Below are 10,964 nucleotides of genomic sequence, written 5' to 3' on the forward strand. Positions count from 1 at the left end.
AAAGATGGAGGCATCCTGGCTTTTTGTTTGTTTATTTGTCTGGGTTTTTAACACTATCGTGTTATTCATCCCTATTCAGGAGGCATCCTGGCGGACAATCGTGAGTTGATCAAAATGTGGAAGCAGCATTTCGATGAACACCTGAACGGCGCACATGCAGGAGACCAAGACGGTGGGGGAAGGCACATCGCCGGCGTAGCCAACGACGTAGAGGAGCTGCTCTTAACGATGAGCGAAGCTAAGGAAGCCATTCACCAGCTGAATAGCAACAAGTCAGCTGGCAAGGATGGCACCGCAGCGGAAGTTATGAAAATAGGCCCGGACAAGTTGGTCGATCTGCGACATAGAACAGCTACCGAAAGGAGGGGTAATATGCCCCATTTACAAGAAGGGCGACAAATTGGACTATGAGAACGACCGAGCGATCACTATCCTCAATGCCGCCTACAAAGTGTTGTCCCGAATCCTACTCCACGGCCTAACGAAGTCCACAAGCAAACATATTCTCGGGAATCATCAGGCTGGCTTCATGGAGGGACGGTTTACGACGAATCATATCTTCACATTACGGTAGATCCTGCGGCTCACTGGTAAACTCAGATGATGTGGATGATCAGTGGAAGTCGTGCCTACTATGCATTCCACAAGCAACTGCGGTCGAAAAGACTTAGCCCTCGCACGAAGTGTAACCTCTTTAGGCTCGTCCTTTGAGGGCACGAGACACGGATATTGCTCGAGGAGGACCACTCGGAGTATTCGAGCGAGGAGTGTTAGGAACCATCTTTGGCGTCGTACACGAGAACGAACTTTGGAGGCGAAGGATGAACCACGAACTCACGCCACTCTACGACGAAACCAGTATCCCAGTCAGATTAAGGCATACGGTACTCAATCTGTTGAAGCTGGACACGTGTTGCTGAGCTGAGCAACATGTGTTGCAACGGAATTTCACAGATCATGTTTGTTCATCTACAAATGTGGAAAGATGAAACTTAACGATTCGCGAAGTAAATTGTGTTATGGAGTATGAAAATTACTTTAACATCACGGGTTCTGTCTGACCTTGAAGTTGTATCAAAGGGACTTATCAAGTATGAAATTCAAGGTTCCAGTGGAACTATCCCTAATACTACGAAAAACAATCTCCGTCGCGACGGGTTCAATGCTAGATTTAAAAAATTGGTCGCTACATATGATATGATCGCACTCCTTTAGGTTCTTAAGCTCGTACCCATCAAGTGACCATTCCTCCTACCGCTGAGTTCTCTAATGGACAGACAGAAGTGTCTAAAATCCGATCGTGGATGAGGCTGTTCGAGATAAAGTGTTGTTGTCATCGGGAAGACTTTAAAATTTCGGGAATTAAATTTGGTAAAGCAAATTTATAACTCGAAGAGTAAGGATAAGAATCTGCTCAAGGGTTTTACGAGGTTCCGTATTGGAAATCTCTTACCTACAGCTGCAAACTATTGAGCATGCATTTGAGAAGCTGAGATGAAAAGATTGAAGCCCCGTGATATCGTAACATGCGCTTCCAACAGCAGCGAACGTCATCCAGCTACAACAAAAGGTCCTTCGAACCGGATCGGGTGACCCTTGTAAAATTTTTGAAGACTGTAGTTAGTACCTTGTCAATTCAATGAAACAGTATCAACACCTGGCATTGTAATGTAGTTACAACTTCCTGTAATAACACTCTTGGCACGTGCCGCAGATGGGCAAACCCGGGAGTTGTGAGAAGGAGGGGGGGGGGGGGGGGGGGGGGCAATGTAGTTCTCGGATGAAATTGCTGTGGAAAGCAATCATAATGTTTCTTATGCAACTAGTGATTCTTTTGCAATGTGAGTGTGTTACACCTATTGTAGGTCGTCGTACTTATGTGTATGTCTACTACTTGAACCGTTGTAACTTATGTCGAAGGACTACTTGAAGAACAAGTCGTGGCGCGGCTCCATGCCATGTTTTGTTCTAAGCAGAATAACCTAATATGTTCACCGTCTTACGACATAACCTGATGAACAATATTCCTCGAATTTCTCGAGCATCCCACATTGGCTGGATCCGCTTATTCTAACCAGCTTGCTTGTTGCGCATCAGCTCGTCTACCGGATTCGCAGTGAATACCATGAATGTTTTGCAGGACAATCGTCCAGTATTCTCGCAACAAGTCCTGCCAGCGTATCCGTCCAGCCTTCGCCACCTTGGGGAAATTAAAGGAGGATATTGTATCCTTCATCTTTTGCTTCGTGATGGGCTTTATGAAGCTCCATTCGCAAATCAAATGCGTACCCTTTTCGCGGACATTGTCATTAGGTCGGATTTCCACTTCGCGTTGTTCGAGGCATTCTTGACGTCAATCGTCGTAATGGCACACTGTCGATTATCTGTCCGCTTTTTGTATTCGGGTTTCGTGTATTCTGACACCGCTTGTAAATGGATGGCGTCTACTTTCAATCTGTTGAAAATTATCCTTTCTATTTTTATACTGCGACCCAGAGATGGGTCTTGACTCAAACATTCAGTCAGCTTTTTTTTCTTTTATCTGGATTTTAAACTTGTTTGCTTATTCATCCCGTGAACATTCAGTCAGCGAAACTTTTTTTTTGTAGAGAAATGAATCCAACTGTGTTAGTTGAAATTTCAGAGACTAGATCCTTTCTTTCATCAAGCCTAGAGTATCTAGCAGTCAAGTTGAAAGATGCTGTATCGTCTGCTGGGTTTCTCGATTTTGGTGATGGCTTTCCTACCTCTTGAACACAGCCGTATATGTTGTGTCTACTGAAAACTCTTGTCCAGGCAACATCTTTAAGTCTGTTTTACTCCCACACCTCGATGGTGTTGCTTAGTTGACTTTCATAAACCCACTAATCTTTTCCTAAAATTTTCCCCTTTCCAGAGTATGCACAGCGTGATGATGCCGAAGCAGAAGGTGCATCAATTTTTGGTGCGCACGTTTTCTAGTCCTACCAAGTGCAACCACTGCACCTCGCTGATGGTCGGTCTAACCCGGCAGGGTGTGGTGTGCGAGCTGTGCGGCTTCGCCTGCCACATGATCTGCTGCCAGAAGGTACCGACTCAGTGTCCGGTACCGTCGGATCAGACCAAACGACCGCTGGGGATCGATCCGACCCGGGGCATCGGGACAGCGTACGAGGGTTATGTCAAGGTTCCGAAGCTGGGTGCTGTGAAGCGAGGCTGGATTCGCCAGTTTGTGGTGGTGTGTGATTTCAAGTTGTTCCTGTACGATATCTCGCCGGATCGGAGCGCTCTGCCGAGCGTTCACGTTACTCAGGTAGATTCTCTTGATTTACTATCGTTGTTGAAAACCATGATAAATTTGTGTTTATAGGTGTTGGATATGCGTGATCCCGAGTTCGGAGTATCGGGGGTGCGAGAAAGTGATGTCATACATGCGGCAAAGAAAGATGTTCCTTGTATCTTTAGGGTAAGATAAAAAACCCATGGGCTCACATTAATTCAACTGGTTATTAATGTCTAAATTAACATCACAGATAACCACATCCCTCCTAGATGGTGGTCCATCTCTTCAAACGTTGATGCTGGCAGATACCGAGTCCGAGAAGGCCAAGTGGGTGGTGGCACTCAGTGAGCTGCATCGTATTTTGAAGCGGAACAACCTACCCAATACGGCCATTTTCAGAGTTAAAGAAGTGCTCGATAGTTCGCTGTCGGTGATCCGCAGTGCGCTAAGTGCACTAATCATCGATCCCGATCGGATTTTGCTGGGCACCGAGGACGGTTTGTTCTGTTTGGATTTGGACCGTAGCGAAATCGCTCGGATAGGGGAAAGTAAAAAAGTATTCCAGCTGTGGTACATTGCCGAAGAGCAGCTGCTGGTGATCCTTTGTGGGAAGCAGAGACATCTAAGGTTGTTACCGATTCGAGCGCTCGAGGCAGCGGATGTCGAGTGGATTAAGGTGGCGGAATCCAAAAACTGTGTTACTGCGTGCACCGGGATCATCGAGCGAGGTCCCCAGCCGGTGTATTGCATTGTGATTGCTTTGAAGCGACAAAATACTTCCCAAATTGTAGTTTACGTTGTCAATAGGAACCGGAATCGGCACCACAAAATGTGCGAATTTACGGTGGCCTATCCGGTGCAGAGTTTGCAGGTGCTTTCCGATATGCGCTTGGCGGTCGGTCATCAGAGTGGTTTTACGGCGTACTGTTTGCAGGGAGAGGCGCAAGCTATGCGTGAGTAACTTTTAGTTTGAAAGTTGAGAATTGATGTGCTTACTGGTTTATTTATTTCAGCTCTTGTTCATCCGGAAAATCAACTGAACAATTTCTTGATTTATTCGGGAGTTGATGCATGGCGAGTGATTGAAATACAATCTGGACAGGGTTCGAATGGTAAGAACTTCAAGAGTATAAGTTGAATATCGATAAAAAATCATTTTTCTATACTTTCCATTACAGTTCATGGGGAATATCTTCTAGTATTCCAAACACTTGCCATCTACGTCGACTTACAAGGTCGAAAATCTCGGGACCGGGAAATTATGTATCCAGCCGTTCCAACCCATATAAGTGAGTTTCATTACTCATGCTTTCAAGTCCACTTGAAAATCTATTTATTTTTACTTTCAGCCTATTGTGATGGTCATCTGCTAGTCTACTCCGAAACCCACCTGGACATCTTCAACGCGCAAACGGCCGAGTGGGTTCAGTCGATCGGGCTGAAACGATCCCGTCCACTGGCCAACAATGGTACGCTTTCGCTCACGACGATGAACGACACTTCGCACGTCATCTATCTGGCCAACATGCATACTAGTAAGTTTTGTTAAATTCTAAGTTTTTGATTTTTTTTATTCGAAATGAGTCCATCATAAAAGTTTAGATTGACAGAGAAGTTAAAGAAAACGAAAAAACTTTTCATTCGGAAAATGTTAAAAAAAATACTGACTGCACTGTGTAGGAATTGAACCCGCAATCTCCGGCTGTCCAGGTCAAGGCATTACCGACTATGCTCCGATATTTTTCATATAAAATTTTTTTTTCGTTTTCTTTAACTCCTCTGTTGATCAAACCTTTCCTGATGGACTCTTTTCGAAGAAAAAAAATTGATAAAAAACTATCACTTGAATCGTTAAAGTCGTTAAAATGTAGATAAGATTTTTAAAACTTATTACACTTTTGTCAAAATTTTCAGGAGAACTACTTAATTTGGCCCCCTGCGATCGAGAGGGTCGTTTGAAAACGAAACGGTTCTCGCTGCGTAATGAGGGTAGCCGAACGATCAGAACGTGAGTAGTCCATGTTTTTCTCAAATTTTGTGATACCTTATCATATTTTCCTTCCTTTCTTTTTTTTCTAGGAGTACTGATAGGCGATCGAAGCTCATTTCCGCCCCCACCAATTTCAACCACATTTCCCACATGGGCCCGGGTGACGGTATCCAAAAGCAGCGGCTTCTCGATCTTCCCACCACGATCGAAACGGCCGATCAAACCAACCAGCATAGGGTAAGTCTGGCTTTCAAAATACGGATAGTTCTTTTTTTATAAATTCTTTATTTTTTTCCATTTTCGATCTTTTTTAATATTCCTCAAGCCAAGCCCTGTCATTTAAAGGGTCGCCCGATGATTTTGAAAATTAACTATTTCACGTGATTACTATTGCTGGTAACTATTAAATACTAGAAATAGTGCTTCTCCAACATCCATTTTAATACTCCCTGAGCCAATACCTTTGATTTAATGTGTCGCTCGAAAGTTTCAAATATACTGTTTAACATAGTTCCTATTGCTGAACTATCACTAGAATCGATAATGTTTAAACATATATTTTAAAAATCCTCGTGCCAAACTATTTTCTTAACATATCGCTTGAAGATTCTGAATTTTACTATTTCTCATAGTTACTATGACTGGTACCCTTCAAACATCTAATTTGATCATTCTCGCACCAATACCTTTCTTTTAATGTGTTGCACGATTTTTTTTTTGATAGTTTACTATTTGACATAGTAAACCAGAACTATGACAATGATTTTCAACATCGTCGCGCCTAGCCACGATTTACTCTACTCAATCAAACGAGGAATTTGCCCAACCTGCTCCTTTGACTTCCCGAAAAAATGAAAAATTGTTGAAATGAAGAAAATAAGTTAGGAAAGTTTCGGGCGACGTTCAATGTTTGCGGGATGGAATGTTTACTTGATACTCAAGCGTGAATTTCTTAGAAGAAACATTGATATTTTGATTTAAGCTACCTTCGTTGCATTCAAAAGAAAATGACTTCTACCGGTGAATTTCTCAGAGGAAACAATGACATTTCTTTACATCGAGTTAGCAATACAACTCTCTTTTATTTCGGAATTTGGCTGGTAAATGTGCGTTTGGGTAAAGTTTTTGAATTAAACAAAAATGTTCTCATAAGATCCATCCTAAACTAGAATATTATTTTGCTGAAATAAACAGAAATTGTTATATTTTCCTTCTTTAGTATTTACAAAACAAATGACGGTTTCTAAAAACATCCACTTCTTGCACAGGTTTCCACGATGCGACACGCTCCGCCACCTCCCCGGGCACCCCCACGGCCGATGATGCACCCTCACAATGGTAAGTATCTGGGGTGCGAGCAGCACCCGGAGAACAGCAGTACTGACTCTATTCTAATCTCAAAAAGAAGGTTCCAATAACTCTTTTCCAGGTGCCAAACGGACGGCCCCGGCTAGGCCTCGAGATCAACCGCCCTCGCTGCCCCGTTCTCCCAGTCCTTTAGGTAGCATGTCATCGCTGCAGGATGTTCTGAAGGTAGTATTCAACCCTGTATAAATTTTCAAATGAATTCTTGTATTTAAATTTGGTTCATTTAACAGGTTGCCGATATGCAATCCGAGTCGCGGCAAAGCGTGGCCAGCAATAATTCCAGCTCGTTCTCGACGCCACCCTCGCCGACCAACGATCGTCTGAGTTCCAGTTACGATTCCTAGTGGTAAGCATAAGTTTCGCCGCTTTCGCTGGTGGTGAACAGCAAACTCGGCAGTTTATATTTGGCTTTTAATTCGATTCACTACTTCTACCGGAGGTAACTCGATACGTTCGAATATGTAGTTGTAGAAACACGGAGTATTTATTTGACTTAGGCTGACCTCGGAAGGAGTGTAGCAATATTTACAAACTATACTAAACAATTGATGGAAAATACTCTAAATCCAGTCATTAGTGTTGCGTTCTATCTTCTATTTATTTATTGCAACTTTTTTCTTAATATTTCGAAAGCATATTATCCTTCTAGCCAATTGATTTTTGAATAAGAAAATCCTGACAACTATTGATCTCTCTTATAATGCTAACAAAACTCAGCAACACTCAGAAGCAAAAATTCAACAAAAACAAAATTAAGGTTGTGCGCATCGAAACCGATTAACCACGAGTGAATCTACAGCACATCCTCAACTAAGCAAAAAAAAAAAAACCTAAATCAAAACTATCTCCTAATACAAACACAACGTGCAAAACTGCTTAAAATAGAACAAACGTTATCTCGCTGCCATTAGAAGAAAAGTGGAAACTTATTCAAATTTCAGCCATACAAAATTCCAGCGAGCCATTAACAGAGGCTTGTGTTTTTGGGATAGCAGAACTTTTTGTGGCGATTGGAGTGTGTGCAATATCAGAAGCAAAAGATGAACTAAATGAAAAACGAAACGTAAGCGTTCAAGTCCGGGTTGTCCAAGGCTTTAACAAATTATAGCGGGCACCCAGGATTGTAGAGAACTAGTCAAGCTGGTAGCGAACGGGTAGCGCAGATCGCGTTTTCATCTCTCGAACACATTAGAATCTTTAAAAAAAATCTTAACTTACACCCTAATAAAATAACCAACTTAACCAACGTGTTACATATACCATACATACCATTACATCAGTAGAAGATCGATCTCGAAATTGAGGAGCATCGAAACCCCTTTCCATTTAAACCCTTTAGATCTGACATACCTATTAACTCTCTAATGCGCATTGTACTATGGAAGCAAAACATTAGAAAAATCACCAACATTTTTGCCGTTAACGCTCACATACTCAGATATTGAATGATTCATATAAAACTAGTCGGAAATGGAGACAACGAGTTTGTAAAAGTTGGTGTAAAATAGAATCTAACAGTTTTTCTTTGGAAAGTCCTGGCTTTGCTGTACGGAAGAAAGAAACGAGGAAGTAAAATATGCAATTTTGAAACCTTAACTAGAGCAGTCATATCATTAGAAAGTTCGTGGATAGAATAGATAAAAATTGGAATAATAATTCCTTCAACCAAATATCATGAAACTACCAAACTTTTTTGTCTCAATTTGATCATCACTCTCAAATAATCGATCCTCTTTTCTTATTCCAAATTTTCGTCTTCTTCACCCTTAATTCTTTTGGCCATTTTAAATTTATTTCGAATCTTTTTGTAACATTGCATCAGTTAATTACCTTGTCATTGTAATCGAAGTTGTATCAATTTGGTCGTAACATTGCAGTAGAAAAAGATATCCAAAACATTTAGCACTTCCAGCATTACTTCTTGTGAGAAAAGCATAATTAAAATTACGATTCACTCTAACCTTAAACATTCTAATCTCTAAAATAAAACACAAGACGACAAACCGTTGTAACAACTTTTAACCCCACAAAACCATGGTTAAATGTGAAGGCAAAAAAAGGGGTTTTGCTAGGCACCGACTCCCTACCCTACGAATACATATTTCGGTTGGGGGAGAAAATGTTCGAGAAAGAAAAACTGCAGGAAAACAAAAAAAAAAATTATCACGTTGAACGGAAAGCTATTGCTACCAAGAATTAGAGGCAGGAATGAACGAGAGTTGAAAGCAGAAAATAAAACTGAAGACAATATTTAGTATTTCCGATACAGATTTACTGTATTTGTTAATAATTTATATATATACACAAAAAAAACTGTAGTGCATATACATGCAGCAAAGAGCGAGCGGACGAGGATGAAGTTAGGACAAATTAAATCTTTGAAACCCCCTATGGAAGTTTTCAAACTTGTAATATACCAGCAGAAGAAACAGAAAAAAAAACTATTCAAAAACAGTTTCAAATCGTACAGCCATTTTCAAACTTTTATTGCATCTATCTATCTGTTGTATAAATAATTTTCACACACTTTTGCTTGGTTGTTTTTTTGGGAGTTGTGATGAGCACAGTTTAACAAATCTCAGTAAATTCGAAGGAGGCGTGACGACAAATATTACTTTTTCCAGTTGGTTTATTAAAAAGCGTTATTTTCATTTTTACTCTATTTTTCAACCACTGTTTAAGTGTTTTAACCAATATTCAGATTTATTTCTGAAAGATTGCTAATGCTATTTTAATAATTCTCAGATCGAGCATCAAGAGAGGCATTTTAAATAAGTTTCCTTGAAAAAATTAAGAGAACTTTTTCTAAACGTCGTAGGTACATTGGTATAATTTTGTTTGTTGTCATTCTTACCACAGTTGTCGAATTTACTCGCAACATCACTCGAAAAAAAACGTTTTACTGTTGTACAAAGAAAAAACTGAAATTAAAACTGTTAATATCGTTCATCGATTATATTTAGGACCTTCTGCATCTGCATATTTATTTTATACCAGACCTCTCTCAAAATAACGTTGCCGTCGCACAGAAATGTAAAGCGTCAATTTCGGAAGGAAAAACCATAAAAGAGCCATACTGAATTGAACGAAAAAAACATTTTTTCTGAAGCGTTAATTTTGGATTGGATGTAAGCATTCTCATAAGTTTATGTTCGAAACAAACCTCTGAAAAAAAACTTTGACAAATTACAATAACATACAGGCAATTGATGGAAGTACTATATGTAAAGAACGAATGAGAAGGCGATCCGCGAAAAGCGGTTAAAACAAGAGAAACTAACGTAAAAATCGGAAAACGAACTACAACGATCAGGTTACATGAAAAACACAACTAGTGCTAAAATAACAAAGAACCCGTAGTGGGGATCGAAATTATATGCTACCAGCTAAATGAAAAATAAAATAAAAAACAAGCAAAACTAAAACCTAAAACAAAGCGACAGCAACAACTAACAAAAAACCAGAAAAAATGACACGAACGCGGAGAATGAGGAAGTGAATCAACCTATACTTCACTAATTAAGAGTAAGATAGTAGCATAGAATATACCGGAAAAACAAATCTAGTGTTTTATAAAAAAAAATATATTGATTGTAAAATTACCACGGCAAAATATATTATACAAATACTAAAACCATTGCGGGTGTTGTCCGTTGTCTTGTTCAAGACGACCGCAGTGAGATATCACCGTCAAAATGCCTTAGAGCACTTTCTATTCTAGAAGTCTGAAAATTTAGAAAATACAGTTTAAGAACATTTCTTCAAACTTTTTATCCGTTCATAACATTTCACAATTTGGGTACACGTAAAGGTCAGATTTAGTTAATAAATTAATTAAAAAAAAAAAAAACATTTCACAATTTTGAAATGTATCTTGTAATGAATATGAATCTGAAATCTGAACCTGAAATATGACTGAATCTGAATCTGTAGTCTGTATCTAAAACCTAAAATTTGAATCTGTAGTCTGAAACCTGAATCTAAAATCTGAATTCTAACCTGAAATCTTAGGGTCACGGTACACCTCAGGTGAGAATGAAAAATCTTATTTTGTCAATAACTCAGAAAAACGACACATATTGGCTGTGTAATATGGTGGAATCGATGGGGAATAAGGTCTGTATTTGAAAAAATGCAACACTTTCCTTTGTGAATATCTTTTGAACGGATGGATGAGAATTGACGCAATTTGCAGTGATACTACCTAGTAATATAATGTTGTTAAGTGCAAATTTGTTGGCGATCTGTTAAGTACACTCATCCGAAAAGGAAACGTTAAATTCACCTGGATTTTCACGTAGGCGCTCGTTACGTGAATTTTTGCTTGACTTACGTGAATCACTT

At 39.8% G+C, this 10,964-nt stretch overlaps 1 protein-coding gene across 2 annotated transcripts in view; it reads left to right on the top strand.

Moving 5' to 3' along the window:
• Window positions 1–10,255, top strand: part of LOC129749817 (serine/threonine-protein kinase Genghis Khan) — a 69,370-nt gene extending 59,115 nt beyond the window's left edge. Inside the window, exons 10-20 of one of the 2 annotated variants that reach the window (XM_055744907.1) lie at window positions 2,897–3,292; window positions 3,350–3,445; window positions 3,513–4,215; window positions 4,276–4,374; window positions 4,441–4,551; window positions 4,612–4,797; window positions 5,177–5,270; window positions 5,342–5,489; window positions 6,521–6,590; window positions 6,658–6,785; window positions 6,851–10,255. In XM_055744907.1, the coding sequence (XP_055600882.1) occupies window positions 2,897–3,292; window positions 3,350–3,445; window positions 3,513–4,215; window positions 4,276–4,374; window positions 4,441–4,551; window positions 4,612–4,797; window positions 5,177–5,270; window positions 5,342–5,489; window positions 6,521–6,590; window positions 6,658–6,785; window positions 6,851–6,964 (2,145 nt within the window). In that variant the 3' untranslated portion in view covers window positions 6,965–10,255. The remainder of the gene's footprint in view (window positions 1–2,896; window positions 3,293–3,349; window positions 3,446–3,512; window positions 4,216–4,275; window positions 4,375–4,440; window positions 4,552–4,611; window positions 4,798–5,176; window positions 5,271–5,341; window positions 5,490–6,520; window positions 6,591–6,657; window positions 6,786–6,850) is intronic. The other variant, XM_055744908.1, reaches the window with a different exon arrangement.
• The last annotated feature ends 709 nt before the right edge of the window (window positions 10,256–10,964 follow it).

Source organism: Uranotaenia lowii, chromosome 2 (genome assembly GCF_029784155.1).
Source record: "Uranotaenia lowii strain MFRU-FL chromosome 2, ASM2978415v1, whole genome shotgun sequence".
Taxonomy (NCBI): Eukaryota; Metazoa; Arthropoda; class Insecta; order Diptera; family Culicidae; genus Uranotaenia; species Uranotaenia lowii.